Source organism: Siphateles boraxobius, unplaced genomic scaffold, assembly GCF_051911475.1.
Source record: "Siphateles boraxobius isolate OS27281-9 unplaced genomic scaffold, OSU_SipBor_1 24, whole genome shotgun sequence".
Lineage (NCBI taxonomy): Eukaryota > Metazoa > Chordata > Actinopteri > Cypriniformes > Leuciscidae > Siphateles > Siphateles boraxobius.
The window spans coordinates 9581208-9608722 of NW_027508855.1; the positions used below are offsets into that span (position 1 = coordinate 9581208).

At 41.2% G+C, this 27515-nt stretch overlaps 1 protein-coding gene and 1 long non-coding RNA gene across 4 annotated transcripts; one reads left to right on the forward strand and one right to left on the reverse strand.

The window, feature by feature from the left end:
• Window positions 1–501: 501 nt before the first annotated feature.
• Window positions 502–20744, reverse strand: LOC143748971 (uncharacterized). Of its 3 annotated transcripts, XM_077241265.1 has the most exons (21): window positions 20623–20744; window positions 19692–20027; window positions 19527–19558; window positions 17974–17998; window positions 8523–8554; window positions 8129–8156; window positions 7670–7719; window positions 7441–7462; window positions 7140–7192; window positions 6994–7021; window positions 6571–6900; window positions 5913–5977; window positions 5164–5274; window positions 4722–4749; window positions 4473–4525; window positions 4176–4203; window positions 4024–4078; window positions 3752–3918; window positions 3458–3537; window positions 1650–1710; window positions 502–1338 (listed from the first exon to the last, which is right to left on the reverse strand). In XM_077241265.1, exons 1-21 carry the CDS (start codon window positions 20639–20641, stop codon window positions 1157–1159), a joined length of 1785 nt encoding a protein of 594 aa, XP_077097380.1. In that variant the 5' UTR covers window positions 20642–20744; the 3' UTR covers window positions 502–1156. The 3 variants fall into 3 exon arrangements, with proteins under 3 accessions (XP_077097380.1, XP_077097378.1, XP_077097379.1); XM_077241263.1 differs by having other exon boundaries at window positions 3752–4078; window positions 20623–20743; XM_077241264.1 differs by lacking the exons at window positions 8129–8156; window positions 8523–8554 and having other exon boundaries at window positions 3752–4078; window positions 20623–20742.
• Window positions 20745–25616: 4872 nt separating this feature from the next.
• Window positions 25617–26470, forward strand: LOC143748535 (uncharacterized). Its single transcript, XR_013206815.1, has 3 exons — window positions 25617–25667; window positions 25762–25950; window positions 26059–26470. It is a non-coding gene; the product is annotated as an uncharacterized LOC143748535 (long non-coding RNA).
• The last annotated feature ends 1045 nt before the right edge of the window (window positions 26471–27515 follow it).

The following is a 27515-nucleotide window of genomic DNA, read 5'->3' on the forward strand; positions in this document are numbered from 1 at the left end:
ACTGTATAACCTATAAACACATTAGTTATGTATAACAGATGCAAGAATACAAGACCATTCGCAGAAACTTTTATAACTTGGTTTTCTCACATTTTAAAATTATGTTCCAAAATATCACCCCATGAAACTGAGCATTTCAAACTCTTCACGTGAGTAATCTTTTGATATAATGTGGCAGGGGGAAAAAAGTAAACTGACTAAACTATGACGTGTGGGGTACTGCACTACACTACTGTGTCCACGCGGGGGCACTGCCGTTCCGTTGTAATGTTGTAACGACACCAAGTCATTTTGAAAAAAAAATTCTTGAGTTAAAAAGCTTGAATCTCTTTTTTTTCAGGCCTTTAAAGTGAATAACACAATAACTATCTAATAACACATAGTAGGCTACTCATAATACACAGGGGCTATAAGCAGCAGCTGCAACAATAATGAGGTCGTTGTAATGGATCATTTAACAAAATACAAAAAGAATGTAATTTAAAAAAAGCAAGAGACTGGTTGCTTTTGCCATTATTTATATACAAATACAATTAATTGTTTACACTTTGCTCATGAACATTAGGCTAATTGTTACATGACATTCGGCAAGTAGCCTATTGCTAATTTGGCTAATCAGTTGGCAAATAAAGAAATGCTAATATAAAGAAATCCTACTATACATTGTTCATTAATGAACAGGAATGAACATTTATTAAGTGCTGCTTTATTTTATTGGTAACACTTTACAATAAGGTTCATTAATTAACTACCTTAGTTAACATGAACTAAGAATGAACAATACTTCTACAGCATTTATTAATCTTAGTTTATATTAATTTCAACATTTACATACATTATTAAAATCAAATGTTGTATTTGTTAACATTAGTTCATGCACTGTAACAGCTGTATTTTTTATCAACTAACATTAACCAAGATTAATAAATACTATAAAACATATTTTGTTCATTGTTAGTTCATGTTAGTTAATACATTAATATTAACTAATGAACCTTATTGCAAAGTGTTACCATTTTATTTTATGGAATGCAAATAAGCATTAAGCTAAGTTGGCTATTCATTTTAATTTCACATTTCTGGAAAAAAAAAATCTGAAATATTGTAATATGTTTCATATAATTAAGAAAAATCAATAAACATCAAATTAAACATCCTATTGAAAAGGATTTGGGTTGTCTCTGTCCAAAAATTTATGAGGGTTGAGTCTTAAGACTCGGTCCAAGTTTATTCTGGTCTCTCTCAAGGCCTGTTCAGTTCTTTCCAGTTGTCTGTCTCTTTCTGTGTACGCCCTAATCAACATTTGGTGAAGCTCCTGCACATTGTTCGCTTTCATCTCTGAAAATGGAAATAACAACATGTCATGTTAATAGTATTGTATTAAACTCCCCCTGTGGTGAAATTCGCTAATTTCCCTAACCCTAAATTGCATATTCATAGAACCGTGTATACTAAATTTAGCAAGGGTGTAGGGTTACATTCAAGATATTTTAAGGCATGAAGATTTTTTTTTAAGGAAAACCGTTAAATATATAATTTTGGTGATCAAAGGAGAGTTTTAAGGGATAAAATGATAGACTACATATGGGACTGTATTAGATGGAGTAGTCTGTTAGTTGAGTCTGACCTCTTACTATATGTACTCTCACCTGACATTAGAGCAGATTCTTCCATTTTGTTCGTCTCCTCTTCGGTCCATATTTTGTGTATCTGTAAAATGTCTGACATTATTCATACAGACCAGGACGACCAACACTACATCACTCTCCAAGAGGGCCAATCAGCGACTAACTTCACTGCCTGCGCCCTTTAAATATATCAAGTTTCCTTCCACTCGACCCCACTACATTCTACCAAGCCCCACTGAGAGTGAGCTGACCAGGTGCATCACTGTCTGGTATGGGAATCGCAGCGCTGCTGAACGCAAGACCCTATAGTGAAAAGTGAATAGAGCTGCTATAATCATGCGTTTCCCACTCCCCTCCATCTTGGATATTTTCTTTGCATGATACTCCAGCAAAGCTAGCAGCATCACCCATCCTTCCCACAGTCTCTTCCAGCTCCTGCCTTCCAGAAGACTGTATCGCAGCATCTGAGCCCGCTCTGCCAGACTGCTCAACAGCTTCTCCCCCAGGCTATGTGTGCCCTCCACTCCCGAACCAGAAACATTTCAACGCATCCCCATTCTCACCCCATTGGACACTTAACCTCTTGCTCCTGTTCTTCTCTAAGGACTGTTGAAAGTACTTTTTATGGTTCTTATGTGCAATACTGTGTGTATGTTCCTCTCTCTCTCTCTCTCTCAGTATATGTGCACTGGACTCTTTATCCCCACTGAGATATAACGGAATGTATTGATACACCATTTTACTTTATGCAATATGTGGGTATGGCAATAAATTAATATAAACACTGTATCTAATTTGCATATTAATGTGTTCTTGGGGCAACATGTAATAAAAAAAGAAGCGTAATAATTGGCAACATTTTCATAATATCATTCTGTAACAGAAAGTCTTATTCTGATATGAACCTTATAATAATTTCCTGAGATGTTGATTTATGAAGTATAATTTGTAAAAGTAGTCCGATTTAAATGATAATTAAAATTTATTATCCTATTTTCATAAGAGTTCTACATTTGATCACTAAATTAATGTCAGTCATTTTAAAGACCAAGGAGAAGTTGTTTTCCTGGTGAAACCTCCAAAACATTTGGTATCTGAAAAGCCCTGAATGTGCTCTTTACAGGACATTACCAGACTTAAAATTGTGACATGTATGGTGCCAGAGAAATTCACTAAAATATAATGTCCACTACAAAGGACAAAAGTCTATTCCTGGGTCCCAAGAGGATAAAGTTGACTTGACTGGACATTACAATATTAACATAAATAATAAATTGAATACATTTATTTTTAATAAAATTCCATTCAACTTTTTTTTAGAATATGCCAGTGAGAAACTTTCTTAAACTCACAAGTAGGCTATTATAATAGCAGAGTTTGTGCTGAATATAGTTAGCCTGGGAAAACCCAGACGAACTTCCGGCAAATTTAGATTTGCTCTGCAAGTTAGTCTGGCGAAGAGCCCATTCAAGCTCATGTCCAATCTTTCCAAATTATGGCACCAATCACAAACGTTGAGGCAGGCTTTACAAAATGCAATTGCTTACAGAGGCATTTGAGCGACGTCCGTTGGTGACGCCCCTTTGGAAATGAGCTGTGAATGAACCTTCCCCAGACCCTAACTCAGTTACGACTGAGAAGGGTCTGGTTTTAACCAGGCTAGAATATAGTGTAAAAAGACATGGAAATGTTATAAATGACTGAAATAAGCACAGATGACAGGGAATGTCAAAACATCTTCAAACACCCCAGATCCTATAGGGTTAAACTCAAACGACTTCAGGTAATATGCAGTTGTTTCAAATCAATGAACCTGTAAGTTTTCTTACCTCAAACAGCATTAGCTGAATACTTCGATCTTGAGAAGTTGGTGACTGGCTCACAGGTTGGACTTCAGGTTTCATCCTCACTAAGAACATGATAACTCAAGTGTCAATAGGTTTGTAAGAGATTTGTGTTATTTGATACCAAACTAATACATTTCCTCACAAACTTAATTTATGATTGGGCTTCCATAAGTGGAATTAATACATATTATGTTGATGGTGGTTACATTTTATTCTGACAAAAGATTGTTAGAGCACTGGGTTAATATACAGTATATGGACTTGCAAAATACTTACCTCCTACTGTCATCTCCTTTGCTCTGTCTCTGCTGATGACCTGACAATGATAATCTCCAACATCTGACACACTGAAGTCACTTAGATGTAAGGACACATTTCCTCTCTCCAGCTCGTGAGTGATGAGACTCACACGGTCTTTGTAAGCCCTCCCCTCAGTCACATGTCTGTTCTTGTAGACGCAAACACAGTCTGTCTCTTTAAACCATTTGATCTGCATACCAGTGGCACAGATTTCAGGAGACAAGTAACAAGGAACAATGAATTCAGACCCCAGAGAAACTGGTGATTCTTGAGTTGTTTGTGGAAGGACAAGTTGAAAATTATCTGTGAGAATGAAAAAGATGGACTTACACAAACAAACCATAAATATTCTTAGAATGAGTAAAAATGATGATGTGTTAATGACTTCAAGAAAACTTACCATTGCTTGAGACGCCCATGCTGTAATTCTAATTTGGATGAAATTTAAAAATATATAAATACAAAATGACAAAAGATTTTAATCCAACATAACATTCAAACATTAATTTTACAGTAATTCTTTATGAGAGTCACAAAATGAGGCGAGTTTAAAATGCAGTATGAGAACAAAGTGGGATTAATTCTGATGCATAATTAATTAAATTTATGCTTCATTTATTGATCAATGAATGGTGTGATGTACACTGTAAAACACTGTGTGAATATATTTATGGACAGTATTAATCTGCGCACGTACCCCATGTTGTTTCTTCTCTGATCGACTGTGATGTGAAGTGTGCCTTGACAATTCTATAATGAATTAAAAATAAATAAAGAAACAACACAGGCTCTTCACAGCTAATAGACAGACAGACAGACAGACAGACAGACAGACAGACAGACAGACAGATAGATAGATAGATAGATAGATAGATAGATAGATAGATAGATAGATAGATAGATAGATAGATAGATAGATAGATAGATAGATAGATATTCAACTTGCCGTTGGATGGTTCTCTTGTCGTTTTATCCTAAATGAGATGAAGTTACAATGGTATTTACAGATGTGTTTACAATTAAAGGGATAGTTCACCCAAAAATGAAAATTAGCCCATGATTTACTCACCCTGAAGCCATTCTAGGTGTATATGACATTCTTCTTTCAGACGAAAACACCAGACGGCCGTATACAAGCCGCCAAAAGAGTAACCACAACGAATGATGCACAACGAAATGACGAATGCGGTCGTCAAGTGTTATGTAAGTCGACTTGCATACGGTCGTCTGCCGGAAGCTAGTTTAGTTATTCTAGTCCCCCCCCCCCCCCCCCCCTCCCCTTTATTTGCAGTCTTATTTTTATATTGTTTTTATATTTAAAAAGTTATATTCTTGAAAGTAAAAATTTACCATGGATAATTTAAAGGTTATACTCTCGAGTCTCTTACCTCATTCATAGGCGTAATTTGCAGGAGGGACATGTCCCCACCACTTTTTGCCAGGGTTGATGTCCCCACACCTTTTTTGTCCCCACGAAACATCTCGTGACAAGGATGAAACTAATACAAATAAATAAAACATCTCCTGTTAACTAGCAGAGCATTAATTTCGTTATTTTGTTAAATAAGAGGCGATATAGCGCTGAAATGTGTTGTTTTTTGTTTTTTTTGCTCGTTGCCGCTGCTATCTCTTGTGTCTCGCCTCGCGCGCACAGTCTTCACATGGATGACGCCCAACGCCGTTCCGGAGACTCTCTATTCGTTTCGGTGAAATCCCCAAACAAACTGCACACAAACGTGTCCCAGCCTAATATACAACCGCTGATGTAGCCCTACATATTCGGTTTTGATGTGTAAAAACAAACAAAAAAACTATTGGCTATAGGGTGCAGCTTAGAACCCAGATTCTCTGACTTGGCAAAACTTGTACCATAGACCATTTAACTAAACAATAATCAGTTTTGGATCTATGTATTCAGGGGAAAATTCTTGGTAGCCTACTAACAATATGTCTAGATCGCATTAAACGACGAAATAAATGTAGCCTACTATTGAAATTGATTTCTGGACATCGTAGTGTTATTTTTTCCGAAAATTGTTATTGTAGGCCTACATATCTGATTCAGCATTGTAGGCTATTAGCAACCCACACACCGCACACACCTGTCCCACCCACTTTTAAAAACAAAGTTACTGACCTCATGTAGCAATAACTGATCATCTGGTGACGGACTCACAGGTTGGACAGCAGGATTAATCCTTACTAAAAAAAAAAACATTACTTGTGTGTGAATAGGTTTATGGAAATTGTGTTCTTAGATATCTGTAAAAATAGACATCTAACAACAGGCACAAATACAACGTACATGATTGCATTTCCCATTCAGTTTCATAGCATGATGGAAAACATTATTCTGTAGCTATCAGCTAGATTTTCATAATGTAGGCCTATTTAAAAAGGTCTTTACTGTACATTCATATTTAATCATCTAAAATGTTCTACTATTGAAATTTCAACTTCCAAAACGTTTTTTTTAAACATTTCGTAGCTACATGATTACATATGGTTGTGTTTTCATGTGCCTACGTCTCTTACTATTCATGTTTAAACAGGAATTATTGTCTTGACATGTCAGTGTCAGTGTTTTTTTATACATTCCCTCTGATGAATGGTTTATTCTTGTTTAAGTAGATCAGATAAGGCTGAAACATGACCATATGCACTACAGTATATTAGATTTGGGTCACATTAGTATAACAGTTTACTGATCGCATATTGTATGTAGATCTCTAGATTTCTGTTTAAATTCATATTCTGACAGGACATTATTAATGAGCACAATGAGGACCGCTCACCTCTTACTGTTATCTCCTCACTTCTGTCATTACTGATGACCTGACAATGGTAATTTCCAACATCTGACATCATGAAGTTTTTCAGAAGTAATGACACATTTCCTTTTCTTAGCTTGTGCGTCATGAACAGACTCACTCTGCCCGTGAAAAAAAAACCTTCTGTTAGCCGCCTGTCCTTATACAGGCAAACACTGGCTGTATCCTTAGACCACCTGATCTCCATATCAAGAGCACTGATTCCAGGAGACAAGTGACAGGGAATAATGAAATCAGACCCCAAAGAAACCTCTGGATCGTGTGCTGTACTGGGAGCAACAAGCTGAAAGTTATCTGTGAAGAAAAGAGAGAAAGGTGGACTCACTTTTACTTACACACTCAAAATGTAATGTTCTGTGGTGGAATAAGAATGATTCCTAAACTTACTGTTGCAAAAGACTTCCATCTTAGAATCCTAATTGAGATACAGAGAAAAGTTTAATATTAAATGGAATAAATATTAAAAGTGGGGAATCTTTAAATTATTTAAGCTTAATTTAATAACCATATAATGCATGGATGTGTACACATACCCCATGTTGGCTCCTGTTTGATTCATAGTGATATGAAGCTTGGGTTGATTGTACTATAAAGCAGGAAAAGTGCTCTTAAAAAAACTCCCTATGTTCATATGCATAATAGCATTGTAATGTATTAAGTAATAGAGATTAACAGTAGCATTTAATGTGATTTCACATATTTACTATCTATAAAGAATCATTTGGTATCATTCAAAGTAAACTTAAAATATCAAATCGCAAAACTTATTTGACAATTATTAATAAACAATGCGCATTCAAATGCTAATAAAAGTATAATTTTAAAGTAACTTACTTTTGGTTCCCATTCTGTTATCCTAATTGAGATTAGAACAAATTTTTAATTTATTATCTGATTTTGAATGAAAAAAACACCTTATGTTGATCCTTCCCTGAAGCTCTGCAATATGCAGAGTGGATTGATAATCCATTTAATGCAGATTGATAATCCAGAGTGGATTGATAAAATAAAGATATTTAAAACCACAGTGTGTGTTAGTTCATATATTAATGTGCACACAAACCTCAGGCTGATTGTCTGAATCACCGTGATATGCAGATTGGTTTGATAACTCTACAAAAAAAATGGACACCACCTTGTCAAATAAGAGCTATGAGAAACAGAAGTCTATTATTTTGACTTTATCTTTTTTGTTTGTTTTTGTTTGATTGACATTGATTGGATTGATAATCCAATATAATGCAGAACAAAAAACAAGCATATAAAATATTACAAGATCCACACATAACATACAGTAGATGATAGGTGTTCCTCAAACTGTCAAATAATGACTGGCCTCCAGAAAAAAAGAGAAAGAGTAATATGTTTCTCTGTGCTGATTTTTATTTTATTTGTTATTGTTTTATTCAAAACAGCAGTGAAATGGTTTGTTGTAGATATCTTTGATCTTTAAATAAGGAAAAAAAATTCTGGTGTTCAATAAGTAATTTCTCAATAGTAATTAAATTCTAAAACAACTTACCGTATTTCGCGTCTCCCATTTTGTAATCCTAATGAGATGAAAAAAAAAGGATGTCATCCCATAACATCACTACGCACTTTATAGTGATCTAGTGATCCTAAAGTGCTCAAAGATAAACTAAAGTAAATTGTTGTGAAAGACAAATTTTAAGAAAAAGCTGGGAAATTGCTGTAATACTGTAAAATTAAGTTATTTTTGTATTGGCAAAGTAATCAAAAATTCAAGAACAGAGAACAATATACAAAAAATATACCGCAAGTTGATGCAAGCTGATTGACATTAAGAGTGTCAATCTATGATCTAGCATTGATCTAGCTATGAAAGCATTTTAAGAATGATGTAAAATAAAGATATTTAAAACCAGTGTGTGTTAGTTTATAATGTGCACACAAACCTCAAGCTGATTGTCTGAATCACCATGATACTCTACACAAAAAAAGAAATATTTTTTTAATACAATCTTGTCAAATAAGAGCTATGAGAAACGTCTCGGTTACGTATGTAACCCTCGTTCCCTGAGTAGGGAACGGACACGTTACGTCGGATGACGACGAATGGGGGTTTCGCTTAGAAAGCCTATCAACTTCGAGTATTACAAAACGAGCCAATGGCAAAGAAATGCCATGGGTCTGCGGAATTTGCATAGCGTAACTCCGCCCCACCTCGTGGGTATAAAAGGAGGAAGCCGGCAACATGCAGATATGTTTCTTCGCTGAGGAGCCAAGACTGAGCTCAGGCGATCCCCGCGGTACAGCGGAAAGTGGCAGGCAGACGTAACGTCTCCGTTCCCTACTCAGGGAACGAGGGTTACATACGTAACCGAGACGTTCCCTTTCGTTGTCACTCCGAGTTACGTCGGATGACGACGAATGGGGTTACCAGTCTAATCACGCCACCTTCTCGGCTGTCTTCCAATGCTCTGCGTAAATCTGAGATCCTTGTCGTGAGACTGGCACGGACGAAGGACTCCTATTTAGCACAGGAATACCAAGGTACACTGGGGAGCATATCCCATAGCTTAGAGGAAATATGCAGGGGGGGCTGGGGGGACTTATAGAATACACATATGACCCGGAGGGATGCATATGGAGCATACTGGGGTGTCCAGCCGCAGGTGGAATATTTCAACCCCAGGGGTGGCAAGGTGGCTTGCCAAGGGAAAGACACATGCTCAGAGAGGCTTACAGTGGAAATACACACTGGGGGTTGCTCAGAGGAGGGACCATGCACACGGGAGGCACCTAGCCGAGGTGCAGGCAATAGACACTGGCGCCGACGTCAGGAGTGCTGGAGGAACTCAGGGCTTTCAGAGAAGCTCACCTGAGGAGAAATCGCACGTATCCAGTCCGTGGAGTGGAATGGCGAGCAAGCGAAGACACCTGAGCGGGTCCAGTACTAGCTGGCTGAAGCGAGTACATGAGAGGACACTGGCTCCACTCGGAGATTGTAGAATCTGGCGAATGTGTTAGGTGTCGCCCAGCCTGCAGCTCTGCAGATGTCTGTTAGGTAGGCGCCATGCGCTAGAGCCCAAGAGGACGCCACACTCCTGGTGGAGTGGGCAGTCACACCAAGGGGGCACGGTCGACCTTGCTGCTGGTATGCCAAAGCAATGGCGTCCACTATCCAGTGAGACAATCTTTGCTTGGAGAGAGCCTTTCCCTTCAGCTTCCCACCATAACAGACAAAGAGCTGGTCTGAGGTCCTGAAACACTGCGTCCTGTCTACATAGGCGCGGAGAGCGCGTACTAGACAGAGCAGTGCCAAGGCTGGGTCTGCCTCCTCCAGGGGCAGCGCTTGCAGGTTCACCACCTGGTCCCGGAAGGGAGTGGTAGGAACCTTGGGCACATATCCGAGGCGGGGTCTCAGGATCACGTGAGAGTAAGCCGGCCCGAATTCCAGGCATGCTTCGTCAACGGAGAATGCGTGCAGGTCCCCTACCCTCTTGATGGAGGCCAATGCAACCAGGAGCGCTGTCTTCATAGACAGGAACTTAAGCTCCACTGATTGCAAAGGCTCAAAGGGAGCACTCTGCAGGGCAGTTAGAATAGAACCACTTAGAGGTCCCAAGAGGGAACGAGAGGAGGGCGAGGAGGATTCAGTCTCCTCGCTCCTCTCAGGAACCTGATGATCAGGTCGTGCTTCCCAACAGACTTACCTTCGACCGGGTCATGGTGTGCGGCAATAGCGCCAACATAGACTTTCAGGGTGGAGGGAGACAGCCTTCGCTCCAACCCATCTTGAAGGAAGGAAAGCACGACACTAATCGAACATCTCCGGGGGTCTTCTCGGTGAGAAGAGGGTCTGGGTCTGCGCAAGAAGGCTCACTGGGGGAAACGCATATTTGCGGCCCCGCGGCCAGCTGTGCGCCAGTGCATCCGTGCCGAGCGTGCCCTCGTCAGGGAATAAAACAGGGCACAAGGGGTCGAGTCGTGAGAGGTCGTTGTCTGAACGGACTAGTACGTGTTCGTTCTTGAGCACGGCCCAGAAGCGGCGCAAAGCAAGACGTACAGCCAGCAACTCGAGGCAATTGACATGCCAGAGGCGTCGGGGTCCTGTCCAGGAGCCCGCGGCAGCACGTCCATTGCACATGGCACTCCAGCCCGTGGAGGAGGCATCTGTCGTTACAACAACATGCCGCGAAGCTCGTTCCAGGGGCACTCCGGCCCGTAGAAAACTGAGGTTCGACCACGGGGTGAAGGTCTGACGGCAGGTCGAAGTAACTGTTACTCGGAGGGGGCCGTGTTGCCATGCCCACCTCGGGACTCGGTCGCGAAGCCAAAGCTGAAGCGGTCTCATATGAAGCAATCCGAGCGGCGTTGCCGCGGCTGCAGATGCCATATGCCCCAGGAGCCTCTGAAAAAGTTTCAGTGGAACCGCACTCTTGCCCTTGAACTGTCTCAGGCAAGTCAGCAGTGACTGCGCGCGCTCGCTCGTAAGCTGCGCGGACATGGCGACCGAGTCAATATCCATACCGAGAAAAAAGATCCTCTGCACGGGGCAAAGTTTGCTCTTTTCCCAGTTGACCCGAAGGCCCAGACGAGCTAGGTGTTGGAGCACTAGGTCCCTGTGTTCGCAAACCTGGTCTCGAGACTGAGCTAGGATTAGCCAGTCGTCGATATAGTTCAGGATGCGAACCCCGTGTTCCCGAAGGGGAACAAGGGCTGCCTCGACGACCTTCGTGAAGACGCGAGGGGACAGGGCTAGCCCGAAAGGGAGAACCGCGTACTGGTATGCCTGCCCCTCGAAAGCAAACCGTAGGAACGGTCTGTGTCGAGGGAGAATGGAGACATGGAAGTAGGCGTCCTTCAGGTCGATTGCTGCAAACCAATCCTGGGGCCGCACACATTCGAAAATGCGTTTGGCAGTGAGCATCTTGAACGGCAGCCTGTGAAGGGAACGGTTCAGCACGCGCAGGTCCAGGATTGGCCGTAACCCACCGGTTTTCTTTGGGACAATGAAGTACGGGCTGTAGAAGCCGGTCCTCATCTCGGCCGGAGGGACGGTCTCGATCGCACCCTTCGCCAGCAGGGTAGCGATTTCTGCTCTCATGATAGGGGCGTTGCCACCGATCAAAGTGGAGCGGACTCCCCTGAAGCGGGGAGGAGACCGGGATCGCGTAGCGAACTGAATCGCGTAGCCGAGCCTGATCGTCCGCGTGACCCAGCGGGACAGGTGGGGAAGCTCTAGCCAGGCGAGGAGAGGGCTGGGGCGCCTTTTTACGGCTTTCTTAGGGCCCTTCTTAGGGCGCCCTCGGCGGCGAACAGACTGAGGGTTCTGCCCGGTCGGCTGGGTGGAGGCAGCAGCGGGCTGTCGGGGCAGAATATGCTAAATAGCCTCAGTCTGTTTCTCGGCGGTGGAGAACTGTTGGGCGAAATCCTCCACCGCACCGCCGAATAGGCCGGCCTGGGACATGGGGGTGTCGAGCAGGCGGGACCGCTCAGCATCCCGCATGTCAGCCAGGTTCAGCCATAGATGTCTCTCCTGGACCACAGCTGTGGACATCACCAGACCCAGGGAGCGTGTGGTCACCTTCGTCGCCCGGAGGAGCGAAAGAATCAAAGAGCCCTGGGTCCGTCCTACCCTCGTGCATGTCCCTTAGTATCTGGGCCTGGTAGACCTGCAGAGTGGCCATGGCTTGCAAAGAGGCAGCCGCCTGTGCCGGCGCTCTGTAGTACTTCGCCACTAGGGTAGACGAAAACCTACAGGCTTTGGATGGGTGCTTAGGCTCGCCGCGAGAAGAGGCACTCTAAGGACACAGCTGCATCGCAACAGAGCGTTCAACCGGGGGGAGCCTAGTGTACCCACGGGCAGCTGCCCCATCGAGGGGAGGAAAGGCGGATGAAACCAGCGAGCTGTCGCGGGAAGACATGGGAGTCTTCCAGGACTTCGAGATTTCGTCATGCACGTCCGGGAAGGAGGGTATTGGGGCAGGCTGAGGACGGGAAGCCGCAGCTGCACCCAAAAACCAATCGTCCAGCCGCAAGCGCTCAGGACAGGGTGGAGGGGTCCACTCTAAACCAATGCTCGCGGCCGCCCGGGAAAGCATGGCCGTCATCTCTGGAACAGACTGAGCCACAGCCGTATTCACACCCGAAGGTGGCAGCTGTGACGAGTCGTCACTTCCAGATGAATCAGACCCGCCTTGTGATGCTGCGCCAAAGGAAACCCGCTGGACCTCAAACCACGGTCCCGCGGGAATCCCCTGAACGCTCGCGGGTTGCAACACTGGTGAAGGTGCAGTGGGGCACGGACAAATAGTTGCCGCTTTGTTCCACACAGTCACCCTCAGATCACCCTGGCCACCAGCCGAAGTAGAGCCTCTCGAGGAGGCGCTAGATCGGGGTGTGGATGAGGGGACTCTCACTCTTGCGAGATCATTGAGTCTCGATCTAAGTGTTGCGATAGTCATGTTCCCACAGAGAGAACATGACTCATCCACGAGCGCTGCTCTAGCGTGATTAATGCCCAAACACACTAGACAGCGCTCGTGCCCATAAGAGTCAGACACAAGCCGACCACAACCAGAAGTGCACGGGCGAGGCATCTTTAAAAAGACGTGCCGCGTGCAAGCTCTTTTTGTGAGAGAAACTCAGTGCTGAAGCGCCCGCGGAGAACACACTCACTGGCAAACCACGCTCAGATAGGCAGGAAGTGTGCACTCGCCTGGAGATCGCCGTCACACCAACACTGGAGAGTTGCTCGTCTCGTAAGAAGCTGACAGTCAGTGATAGCTTAGGGAGTGAAGAATTACACTTGGCTCCGAAGCGAAAACATATCTGCATGTTGCTTATGCTGCTTCCTCCTTTTATACCCACGAGGTGGGGAGGAGTTACGCTCTGCAAATTCCGCAGACCCATGGCATTTCTTTGCCATTGGCTCATTTTGTAATACTCGAAGTTGATAGGCTTTCTAAGCGAAACCCCCATTCGTCATCATCCGACGTAACTCGGAGTGACAACGAAACGGAACAGAAGTATATTATATACTCACCAAAGCTGTACTTATTTATTTAAGGAACATTTCTTATTATTTTCAATGTTGAAAACAGTTGTACTGTTTAGTATTTTTGTGGCAATCAATTTGCAAGATTCTTTGATTAATAGAAATTTCAAAAGAACAGATATCTTGAAATTGAAACCGAAATCTTTTGCAACATTATAAATGTCTTTACTGTCACACTTAATCAATTGAATGCATCCTTGCTGAATAAAAGTACAAATTTTACTGACCCCAAACTTTTGAACAGTAGTTTAAATATTTATTATTTTGCTAATTTGCTCAGATTTTCCCATCTTGTGGTCGAGGACTATATTTTCTATATCTATTGTTCCCAGTGTTCACTTCCTGTGTTTAGTTCCTGTTTTACTTTGTTCCTATAATTACTATTATTCGTCTCCATAGTGATTTGGTCACCAGGGCTGCGTTCAGCCCCTATAACAAACGTTGCACGTTTTTTAAAATGTAAATTGCAGGTTAAATTTTTCTTAAGATAATGCAATGTGCTTACTAAACATAAAGATAAGAACCGCCCACAATTGTTTGTTTTTTTTATACCAAAATGCTGCATATAATATGAAAAGTTGGTGCTTTTTACAGTGGTTTTAACCACGCCCCCTCCCTTCCACTAGGCTGGGCGTGACGTTATAAAACGGACTCCAAGCCTAGAGTTACTGTAAGTCTAACGGCAAGTAACAAAAATGGTGAACTATTGTGTTTGTGCGAGCTGTACAAATACTTCAAAAACGGGGGAGAGGCTTCACAATTTCCCCAAGGACAAACGGTTGATTCGTGCTTGGGTGAAGTTTGTGGCTACAAAGCAGGCTGATTTTACTGGTGCCTCAGTGACAAAGTCAGCCATCATATGCGGCGAACACTTTACTGCCGACGACTATGACCCTGGAGACATGCGTCGGTTCAGTATGGGGTTTAAACGTCGGGTTCGACTTCTTTATGATGCAATTCCGGCAAACGGGTTCAGGCAGCATGCGTCAAAACCAGGATGCTGCGTGAGGCACGTCAGATTTGCCAGTCGCGGGTCGAGCTGCTCCTATAAACTTCAAAACACGTTCACTTCACTACAGCACATACTCTCCACTGCTGATTCCATTCGGTGGCATAGCCCACACAAACACCTGTCAAATACAGCGATTGGGACATCAATCTATTTTTTTCTTTGTGAAAATGAGCATAGCTAATTAGTGGCGTTTTAGCACAGGCAATATCGCGTTCTATCAGCGGATGCAAAAGCGCCATTGTGCCTGTGCAGTGTGTGCATCTCTACAGCCCTGATTAGGACTACTAACACCATGTAAGTAATAATGTGTTCAGTCGTTGTCCCTCCTTGCTATTCTACATGACGGAAAGATTTTGAAAAGACTTGTTCCCTAATGTTATCCGGGCTAGCATCAGGCTAACCTAGGCTAGCTCTAGCTACTCACCAGGAAACCTGGCCAACCCTCCACTCATTTTCCTCACACCAAGCATTAATAACTCTTTGAGGGCCATGATTTCTAGCAGTTTCCTCCCCTCTCTCACGCCTGACTGGTTCAAAATTGTAGGGCTGTAGTAGGGCTTCCCACCTCTTCAGTCTCCCAGTCGTTCTCCATATTCAAGCCACAAACAGTAGGAATTAGCAGATTACAGGTTGCAACTCCCTGTTATGACGTCATCACCCACTTACGGTAAAAAAAAACACGCTGCCTTTGAAGAAACCCCAATAAATGTTATTTTAACGCATTTTAAGACAGACATTTTCAAATATATATATATATTGAGCACTTTAATTTACACATTAATTGATTGGGGTGGTTAACCTGCAATTTACACTTTAAACAGAAACGGTGATGCGTTGAAAACACTGTTCTGATGAAGCAAGATTTGCAACTATGGCAGCTGAGAAGGCCATTCTTTGTGAAGAATTTTCGGAGCCTGATGAAGTCAGTATAAATATGTGTTTAATACTACAAAATATGCCAGATGTTACAGTTACTGAACTTGCCGCCCAGAACACAAAAGTACATCCCAATCGAGTGAAGGAATTTGTGGAAACTGAAATGGAAGCACATATCTTACCTAATTCAGACTAAAACACATCTCTTTACCCTCACAAACTGACTTTATTTGTAGTTCATACTGTTTTAATACCCTGTATTTTCTTTCTCATTATTAGGAAAGCACTTAATTACCATTGTTTATTTCAAAACCAAATGTCATACACTTGCAATGAAGCTAAAAATATGAAAAACTACATCATTATGATGATATCCTATATTTTTACAATAAAACTTACGACAAACATGTATTCTAATATCCTCAGTTGTTGCGTATACCGAGCTGCATCGAACACATTTGTAAATTACTTTCCTTGAACCCATTGTGCGAGTTCACTTTAATACCGCATGCTTTATATACATGTTGCTGCTGATTGGACTGCAATTCTGACACACGCACCAAACAAGAGAAAACGTATCTCAAACATAGACAGTAAAAGAAAGATATCAAACCCCATTGCACCCCGGAAACCGTAGCAAAACGTTGCACACCGCTTTGAACTTGAACGTGCCCCTGTTACTTGTTATTCTGTGAATTTATACCCCAAAATTCCCTATTAGCCAGTCACGTCCAACGTTACGTCGAAGGCAGATCGGCAGAATGATGATAACCAACCGCTCGCCTCAATGAGTTAGCAGCTCTCGTCAATCTCACTCGTCAGTGTGCATTGGCTTGTTTTGTTACCACTTGGTGATTGGGCTCCCAAGTGAGATCCCCCCTACATTGTCAGTCTTTTGACGTAACATCTCCATCTCCTACTTCAGGGAAGGATGCGTGTGTTTTTTTCAGTTCTGTTGTGCCTGCCTTGCAGTGATGGCAGAAATATTCTTTTCGAAACTTTGAATCAATTGTATCTAATAAAAGCAGTTAAGAAATCATCCAATACCATTAACCGTATTTATAATACGTGTTAATTTATTAAATTGTACAGCTTGATTTGTTTGTTTTATGGAGAGCTTGTTTAAACAGACCAAGAGACTTTTAACTACAACTCTTCCTTTTTTATAAAATTGTGTCATTGAATGTTTACAAATTTATAAAATTGATCCAAGATCAGATAAAACCTGTACAGACACTGGTTAATGGGTTAACAGAGATCATCGTATCAAAATTTCAAAACGGTTATGATGCAACTAAAGCCTGGTTCACACGGGACGATTTTAAAATTGTCGGCCGATTTTCCAAACCTGAGAGACCCCACACACGGCGATAAAAAAATCACGGCTCTAACAGTTTTGGTCGTACAGTGTGTGGTGCGCAGCCACACGGCAAAATCAACACATCACACACAAACCGATTTGACTCTTGAGCATTCCCAGGTCAGAAGGAAAATCTCGCAAAATCCCACGAGATCAAACATGACTTCAGAGTAAACAATCATGGCGGACGAAGAGGATGCAGTGGCGATAGTTTGTAGTTTGTTTTTAACCGAAAAAAAACGTTCTCAAAAGAAAAGGAGATGGTCAAAGAAGTGTTACTGTTCTGGTGCGCCATGCCGCCGGCTGTTTTGATTTTGTTTGCCGGTGCTTCCTCTGCGCCTCGTCACCTCGCTTTCTGATTGGCTACACGCCACAGTCCACAGGCTGCGTGCTCGTTTGTCCCCGGGGGACACCACACACAAGGAGAAATCGGGCCAGATAAATCCAACATGTTGGATATCCCCGATTTGAGATCGGAGCGGTCCCGACGTCCTTCCGAGCAGACAAGAGCAGTCTTAAAACACCACACACGGGAGGAATATCTGACCAGATTATTTTACGATAATCGGAGCATCCTTAAGATTGTCGGAAGGGGTAAATCGGGGCTGAAATCGGCCTAATTATCCTGCCGTGTGAACCAGGTTTAAGCCTCATTTACTGAAATCATGTGACTTTGACAGTTTCATACATGCTCCAAAATGAAAATGTTTCAAAGCTTCACAAAACAGTTTTCAAAAGTGCCCATCACTTCTGCTTTGTGTCATTGGTGTTTATTTGTAAGTAGCACATGAAGAAATCAGGAAACAGTCTTTAATAATAAATCCAAACGAGGAAAACCCAACCACATGAAATCATAGATGAGACAAGACAAGGAACAGAGGAAAACACAAACTTAAATACACAGGGACTAACAAGTTAATTATTAAAACAACAGGTGATAGGAATACAACAATCAGACACACTGGGAAACTGCGTCAAATGAACAGACACACATGACAGAACTAAAAACACAACATACATGTTGTTCTACTCTTTGGTCTTTCTGAAACATCCTGCATTACACATTGCAAAGATTCTTAGATTATAAGAACTTACCTTTGCTGAATTCTCCTTTGTAATCCTAATTGAGAAAAAGATCTTATAATTTCAGTTTGTCTGAACAAACATAATATTATTATACAATAAGGATTTATTCATTGTGATTCCTTACAATGAGTCACAAAACAAGTGGTTAAAGCTTACTAAATTCCTTGCCACACTGACATTTATGTATTTGACCAACAATGTATATGTTGCTAGACTTATTTTTTTAAAACAAAGGCTATTTTCACAATAATGGTTGAAATATAAATGGACAGGGGGGTACTTTTTTGATATTGTTGATAGTTTTCCAGATATCTATTTAAGGCTATCTATATGGCTTATTTTTTTGTCATATTACATACTTAAGCTTGCTTATATTTTTTATTCTTGGCTTCTGAATCCCAAACACTACAAACTGCAAATACAAGTATTTTTCTTAGGGTACGCATAAAAAGTTTATGTTTTAGTAGAAAGCGTTGTCGTGTAAACAGCCCCATAGACTGAACACGTAATACGTATGTGCATGACGTCATTGTTTTCCCAGATTCTAGTTTTTTTTTGTTTACAAGGAGAACGTTTTAAAAAACTTGCACTTTGAAACCTGTTTTCAAAACTTTGCATTATCAGGCACCCAAAACGCCGTTGTCGCGTAAAGGAACGGCCAAAACGCATAAAAAGTTTTACGTTTTGAAAACGGTGTCGTGTAAACAGTCCCTAAATTTGAATTAACTTTGTTAGTATCCTGTTGTGGCTACTTGCAAATGCACTATCTCCACCTGAGTCTTGTTTACCAATTAGTGTGCTTCTACACAAGTGTATGTCTCCTTTGGCAAATATTGCAGTTGTAGTTTGTTTGAGCCTTATTTCCTTTTTCCAGTGGTTCTAGTTCCATGTGCTATTTATCTAGCTTTTTGTTCTTTAGTAATTTATCTAAATTTCGTATAAAATGCAATGTACATGCAATCCAATTTTATGACTATTGAAGCATTTAACACAATGAATAGGCCAGGCAGATTTGCCCCATTGAATATATGAACTGGAAAATGTTAATTATTCTCGTTTTTGGTATCACTGTTTATTGCCTCTATATTGATGGCCAGAGGAGAACTGCCCCCCGACTGAGCCTGGTTTCAGTCACCTGATTGAGTTTTGGTTCCTTGCCACTGTTGCCTTTGGCTTTTGGCTAGCTTAGTTGGGGACACTTAATATTCAACAATATTACTGATCTGCCTGAGAACTGAACTGAGCTGGATGATGAGATATGTTTCTACAGAGCGGCTATATAGATAAATGAACTAAATTAATAACTTTTTACAACAAAACTGAACCATCTCTGAACTTACTTAAATCAGCTGGACTATAATACTATTTTCTTCTAGATCTGCTGTTCAGCCGAAACAAACTTTGTTGCATGATTTTCCTGTTATCACTGTAAAGCTACTTTGAAACCATATGTATTGTAAAAAGCGCTAGGCCAGTATAAATAATGGTGACCTGACTTGACTATTGTCGTGTATATTGTGTTGTGCTACATGTTATTCACAAAAATAACGATGCTGTCTTACCACTGTAAAGACGTCCTTGAAATTGGCAGAGACTGCATATGTCAACAAACAAAAGTGTTAACTGGAGAGGCATTGCTGTCCATTGAAATGTATTAATTACTAGGCATGTTTGGGATTGCACACTACTATTATACCTGATCCTGAGTGGAATTATGAAGTGCTTACCTTCTTCTGCTACATTTACTGTTATCTGCTGTGTTTTATTTCCACTGGTGACCTGGCACATGTAAACTCCCAGATCAGACTCTCTAAAATCTTTCACTCTTAAGGACACATTCCCTTTCATCAGGTCATGAATGAACAGACTGGCTCTGTCCTCATAGTCAACACCCTGTGTCATCTTTCTGGTCTTATAGGCACAAACACATGACGTCCCATACCAAGTAACCTCCATGTCAACAGCACTGATTGCAGGATACAAGTGACATGAGACAATGAGAGTAGATCCCAAACAAATCTTAACTCTTTCCCCTCTTTCAGGGATAACAAGCTGAAAGTCATCTGTGTGAGAAAAGAGACATGGAGATAGATTCAAATATCACATGTATTGGGATTTTGTTGTTTTGTTTAGTACTTTTAAGGTATGACTACTTTTGTTTGTTTTTAGACTGTTGGTTTCTCTCAAATTTATAACAATGTTAGCGCTCAAGTAACAAATATTTTAAAAAGTCAAATTTATAGTCAGACCCGTGAGAAGACTGGCTGAGAAAAAGACCCGTGAGAAAAAACTCGCAATGCATAAAGAGCTTTAATACTCACTGGATTCTCTCTTTCCACTCTACTGATTCCTAACTGTACAGTATTACACAATAAAGGATAAATCATATAATATAAATGTGTGTGTGTGTGTGTGTGTGTGTGTGTGTGTGTGTGTGTGTGTGTGTGTGTGTGTGTGTGTGTGTGTGTGTGTGTGTGTGTGTGTGTGTGAACTGTAGGAATGACCTAAATTAATGCATTACAATAACAACATAAAATGTTTAAAGTTTTTAAAACAATCACAATCCATGACTGTAAAGCCCCACTCCTCAGCACCCCATGTGTTTAATACTTAAACCAGATAACAAGAATAGTTTAGAATAATTTTAAGAGAACTTACTGCCACCTCCAGCTGCCATGTTTCCTTTCTAAAACAGGAAGAAAACACATCCAGTGAGAGAGAAAAATGATTTCAGTCTCACATCGCACTGGCTATCTTATGCAAGCCAACACAAGTCTGTTTTCCTTTCATTTATGGATGATTAAGATCAGAATTTCAACTGTACTTTTCCCTTTTCTCTGTTGCAAAGACCTTCACAACAGCTAAAGATCTCCGCTACAATATAGTGCACTACACTACAATATTTTACCTTCAAAAACTTAAGTAGCTATTATATTCACCCTATATATTATAAATCTCTCTCTCTCTCTCTCTCTCTCTCTCTCTCTCTCTCTCTCTCTTCATTGTGAGATCTGGGTGAGAACACTCGTAGAAGCAGCATTTCCAAACAGTTAAAACGGTTTCTCAAAACAGTGGCATGTATAATTTTAATTTACTTGGGCTGTGTTTTTCATAGTATACAGTACTGACCTGTACAGAAGAACTTACTTTTTGACCATTGACAAAGGGGGGGATGAGCTGCTCAACCTTCTTTGCATATTTTTCCCTAAAACAATGTAAACTGTAAATTAAAACAATAATGTTTAGAGCTATAGTTAGTTAAAGTTATTATTGATGTAACAAAATGACAAATAATAGGGTTGGCCTATTCTCACTCCTGAAAGTCACTCCTGAAAGTCATAACTCCATCAAGGTCAGCTAGGAACCTTGGGGTCGTAATTGATGATCAGTTGAACTTCACAGACCACATTGCTAGAACTGCAGATTTGCCTTGCACAACATTAGGAGGATCAGGCCCTTCCAAACAGAGCACGCTACACAACTCCTTGTCCAAGCACTTGTTTTTTCGAGACTGGACTATTGTAATGCTCTCCTGGCTGGTCTTCCAGCTTGCTCTGTCAAACAGTGTCTGTGCCATCCAGAAACTTGCGCTCTGCTAGCGAATGTCGTCTCAAAGAGGCACAAAATCTCTTTCTCGGACCTTTACCATGACTGTTCCCTGTTGGTGGAATGATCTGCCTAACTCAACCAGAGCTGCTGAGTCACTAGCCACCTTCAAGAAACTGCTGAAGACGTATCTTTTTCGGCAGCACTTGATTCAGTAATACTAACACTTTCTCTTCTCTTCTCTTCTACTATAAAAAAAAACAAACAAAAAACACTGCGTGTAAAGGTGCAATGTATAAAAAATTTGAGTATATATTAACAGAAATGCAATATGACATCCATAACTATGTTTTCAGTGGTGTATAAAGAACTTACTTAAAAACTAAGGATGGCTGGCGCGAAACAGACGTTCCGAAGCTTTGCGAGATCCCGAAGCAAAGATGATTCGAAACACTGATCCGAAGCGTGATTCAAAACACCCACGTCACGTGACAACGGCTAAATGAAGCGTCTAAGTGTTTCATCAGGTGGAGTGCTCCTCCGAATCAGGGTTTCATTGATTGGTCGGTTCGGGAACAAATCACACAATCACACAGTATAAAAGTTTTGTCAACGCATTTTCATATCGTGGGTTTTTGTGAGAGGAGTTTGGTTTTGAGATAGCGGATATTTGGTGATATAGTGACATTTATAGTGCGATTTGTTTAGTTATATTTAGGATTTAATTTACATTTACACATTGCCTTAGAGACACACAGAGTACATATAGTGACACATTAATAGATGCATTGATAGAAATATATATATATATATATATAGATTAATAGATAGATACATATATTACAGATACATATAGATTATTAGATAGATAGGCTACATATAAGATAGATAGATAGATAGATAGATAGATAGATAGATAGATAGATAGATAGATAGATAGATAGATAGATAGATAGATAGATAGATAGATAGAAATGGAGGCTCCACAGAAGAGATTCCGTACATCTGTGGTGTGGGAGCATTTCCATTTGGAAACCCCAAATAAAGTGAGATGTGTGTATTGTGATCGGCAGCTAGCCTACTGCAACAATACATCATCCATGATGCGCCATTTGAGGAGCATTCATCCTGCCATTCTGCAGGGTGCAGAGGATGGTAGTGTTCCCCCCAGGGACGTGCACAGGAATTATGAGGGGCAGTTGCTCTGACCTGAAAAAAGGGCTTCCTGTACATTCAGTTGTGCTTCTTGCTCGTATTCAGTTCTGATGGTAGGCTACGGGCAACTACGCATGATTTGAGGTATGATTGCGTAAAGGGAACAGGAATTCCGGTAGGCAACAGAATCGACTGCTAAACCCAGGGCCGATCCTGAACTCCCCCTGGGGCCCTAAGCAAAAGGGGCCCTCTACCTGACCTGTGACGCCGTGAGCTATGTAAACCATTTGCCATTGCCACACAATCACACCTGACACTTCAGTGCTCCCAATACAATCCTCCCTCCTTGAAACAAAACAGTCAAAGAATAAGTACAACAATATAGAACAGAATGAGGTTCAAACAAACAATATTTTTTGAATAGAGTATTTTCTATAGAATGTTAACATAACAAGTGAATATTAACGTAAACATAAATAAGAAGAAAATAATAAATTATAACCCTGAGCTTTGGCTTTTGGGATTAACTTTGGTTCTCTCTACAGCCTGGGTATTTTCGGCATCAGTATGATTTTTTTTATTTATTATTATGCATGTTGAAGCAATTCTTGATTTATGGTTATTATTTACTGAGGGATGTGCATCCATATTGACCAGTATGTCCAGCTAATCAACATTTTAAATTCAATATAGCCTATAAATCAATAGTCAATCAATGTCAAATTGTCAATAAATTGCTTTCTATCTTGCATAATTAGTGCAGATGTTTAGAGTTTTTAACTACACTGAGACTAGATCATCAGTTTCTTGTTTTATAAATGTGACTTTGATTGGGAGTACCATCATTCACGTGCATGTATTGTACAGTATGTCTGGTCTCCACATATTTCTGCTTGAAAAATGCGAGTTTCATTTCGTGCACGCGCATATGAACGCACGATAACACACGCGACGCGGTTATGTTTTCCGAGCTGCAGTAAACAAACACCGTTGCACTTTGTCGTTTATCAAAAACAAACGTAATATTTTTTTTTATTTTACTCTCACTTTTGTCAGGCACAAAGTGATGCAAGAGATGCACTGCCTGCCCAGCTAGGTTAGCAAGACCGAAAAACATCAAACTTTGCTGACATCAACCTTAGAGAGGAGAGAACACAAGTTTACCTGATTGTTGTTCCCGCATTTCACTCTCATGGGTTTTTTCTTCTTCCTCTTTTCGTGACCAGAAGGATAGTTTCGCTTCATTTTGTCATGGATGTTGTACACATTAATTGACACGCTATGACACGAGATGGAGGCGGGGCCTTAAGTAATTTGTGGGGTCTTACGCACCGGTCGCGTGCAGCGCTGCAGCCACGTAAACAGTTTGCCCTTCCCTTACTGACTTTCAAGTTCGGTGCACGAATGGAAGTGAATGAGGCTTTGCGATTTAAAAAAAAATCAAATAAAAAATTTATCTAGGCCTATGTGAAATTCTGCAGCCATTGTACGATTTTTTTTTTCTCGGAAGGGCAACTCGAGTCGAGAAGGGCATATGGGCAGTTGCCCGGGCAACCTGAGCAACCCCCCTGTGCACGTCCCTGGTTCCCCCTGTACCAAGGCCTGCTACTGACACTGCTGGGCCATCTAAGCAAGGTATGCATTGTTTGAAATATAGGCTAATTATAAGTGAAATATAATAACTAAGTGTTGGGCCATTGTTTAGAAAGGCCATGGACTAAGACATGCCTAACATCCCAATCACAACTGCCAATCACTTTAAAAACAAATGTTGTCAATATAATATTATACTTTGTGAATATACATTTTATATGTCTACATATGAGTACCCAATCTACAGCCAAGACATCATTTTGTTTTTTTGTAATTGTTGTATTTCTATAATGCACTTTATCTTTCTCTGCACACTGAGCATAAATATTCATAACATAACTTTGTTTAGGAAGGTTTCCAAATGAACCAGTAGACTACTTTCACGGTAGGCTACTATTTTTCCAATATATTTGTCTGAAAGTATGTTTTATCTTCTCTTTTAAAAGGCAGACAGAGGGAATTGGATGAGGCTCTTCTGAACATGGTGGTGAAGGATCTGCAGCCCTTCACCATCGTGGAGGATGAGGGTTTCAGGGCCTTTGTGAACAAGCTTGATCCAAGCTATGTCCTCCCATCCCGGAAGGTGCTTAAAACAATGGTCAGCGAAAGGTACAACACAACCAAGGAGAAGACAATGGAGGACCTACAAAAGGCGGAATTTGTTAGCCTTACGGTTGACATGTGGTCTTCCATTAATATGGATGGATATCTTGGTGTAACATGCCATTACATAACACCAGAGGCAACAATGGCAACTGTTTTACTGGGTGTAAGGAGGTTTTACCAAACCCACACAGCCCAGCATCTCATGGAGGCTAAAGCCTTGCTAATGGCTGAGTGGGGAATAACCTCCAAAGTTCACTGCATGGTGACTGACAATGCATCCAACATGATCCTAAGTGCCCAGCTACTCAACCTTCGCCATGTCCCATGTTTTGCTCATAATTTAAATTTGATTGTGAAAAAGGCCCTGGATCAAACCCCAGTCATCAATGAAATTCGCCAGAAAGCCAGAAAGATAGTGGGGTTGTTCAGATCCAGCTGCAAAGCAAAGGACAAGCTTGTGGAGATGCAGAGCTTGATGGGCAGACCAAGTCTGAAAATGATACAGGAGGTTGAAACGAGATGGAACAGCACATTCGACATGCTACAACGCTTGTATGAGCAACGTGACCCAGTGGGTGCTGCACTTGCCAATTTAAACAGTGATACTGCTCCCCTGACAAGTCTTGAGTATGACATTATTCAACAGTCATTGACACTTCTTCAACCATTCAAACTAGCAACAACAGAGATGTCAGAGGAACAGAGAGTGTCTGCTTCAAAGCTCATACCATTGTACAGGATGTTGCAGCACAAGCTTGCACAGAAAAAAGGAAATGCAACGCAGGAATCAACTGTACAATTAGGTAGGACACTATGACCATACGTGTAATTGGCCATAACTCTCATATTGTTGTCATTATTTTAATTAATATGGTTTTCTCTTGTGTTGGCTCATAGGCTCACATCTACAAGAAGGTCTGCACTCCAGATGTGGAGGGTACGAGACTTTTAGAGCCTTGGCACTGGCTACACTGCTGGACCCAAGGTTTAAAAATGTGGCTTTTGGAAATCCTGCCAAAGCCCTGGATGCTGAAAAGCACATCACACTGGAGTGTGCTTCACTGATGCGTTCAAACACAACTCCTGGTGAGTTTCAGTCTATGTTATCTTATGTAATGTGATTCATGAAATTTATACTTCATATGTGTTGTCAGTTTATGATTTGTTACTAATTGCCGTTTTCTTTTAATTCAGAACCACAAATGTCAACATCAGGCCCATCATCATCAACACCAGTTGAAACACAAGACAGTTTATGGGAACATTTTGACAATCGTATCCGTGAGACCCAGATGATACACAATCCTACAGCTGATGCCACAGTGGAAGTGAAAAAATACCTCAGCGATGCGTTTTTGCCCAGAACTCATGATCCTCTAACTTACTGGAAAGAGAGAGCAGTAATCTTTCCTCATTTGTATGTCCTAGCTAAAAAATATCTTTGTATGCCAGCAACAAGTGTCCCTTGTGAGAGAATTTTTTCAAAGGCTGGAGAAATTATCTGTAAAAAAAGAAGTAGGCTGAGTCCTTCAACAGCAGAGAAATTAATATTTTTGAATAAAAATCTATAAGAAAGGGAGACATTGTGGCTTGATTTATTTTTATTAATATTCATTTTTCATGAATCCGGGTTTCGGATTGATTCGAAGCCTCGAAACAAAATGGCACATTTGCTTCGACTGTTTCATTGCTTCACGAAGCCTCGATCTGCCCATCACTATTAAAAACCGTAATGTTTTTATTACCTTAGAATGAGACATTTATATCTACACAACCGCGGGAATCCCCTTCTGAAGGTCGACATATTGTGACGTCATGTTTCTACCGTAGCCGACAGCGAACAAACAGCGCTACAGAGCGCGTTTCGTCACTACCTTGAAAGAGAAGCAGCGGAAAGCTAAAAGCTAGCCATAAACACCGTGAGTAGTGACTTTTCCCTTGTCAGTGGTGTAAAATATGTAGTTGGATTGTTTCATGTAACTTAGTTCTTCTCCCTCGCTGTGTTATGGCTTTGCTATGTGGGGATAAATGTGCTGCACGTTCGTGAGACAGCTGATTAGTACTCTTGTCATTGACCGTCAAACAGTAACGTTACAGGAATCACCAACCCGTCGATCTTGGAAGCATTTTAAGTCGATCGCGAAGAGTTTTCAAAATCAGAGAAAAAAAGCCTATTGTGTGTAGTAAATGGTGTCTAGGGAATGCGGAGGCGTGCGCGCTGTACAATCATCCCATTTTTGCCGCGCGCTCCTTTGGGCTCATGCGGACGCGTCGAGTTTAAACAAGGCTTTACGCTTTAACCAGCTCAGCCACAGTAACAGCTCATATTGAGCCAGCTAAACTTTTACTTTCCTGTTAGAAACAATATATAGTTGCATAGTTTCATGTGGTTCTTCTCCCTCGCTGTATTATGGGTTTGCTATGTGGGGGGAAATGTGCTAGTTACGTTTGTGAGACAATCAGCTGATTACTATTATTATATTATATATTATGACCCTTGATCCTCACCTGACTATGGCTTTGTAAACTTTATCCATGATGTGGTTTATAATGGACTGTGGTACAGAAACAGTGACAATGTTACACACTCTTGGCTTACTCTGGCTATTCTCTGCTGTCTCAGACGACGATATGTTTGTCCAGTTTCAGGC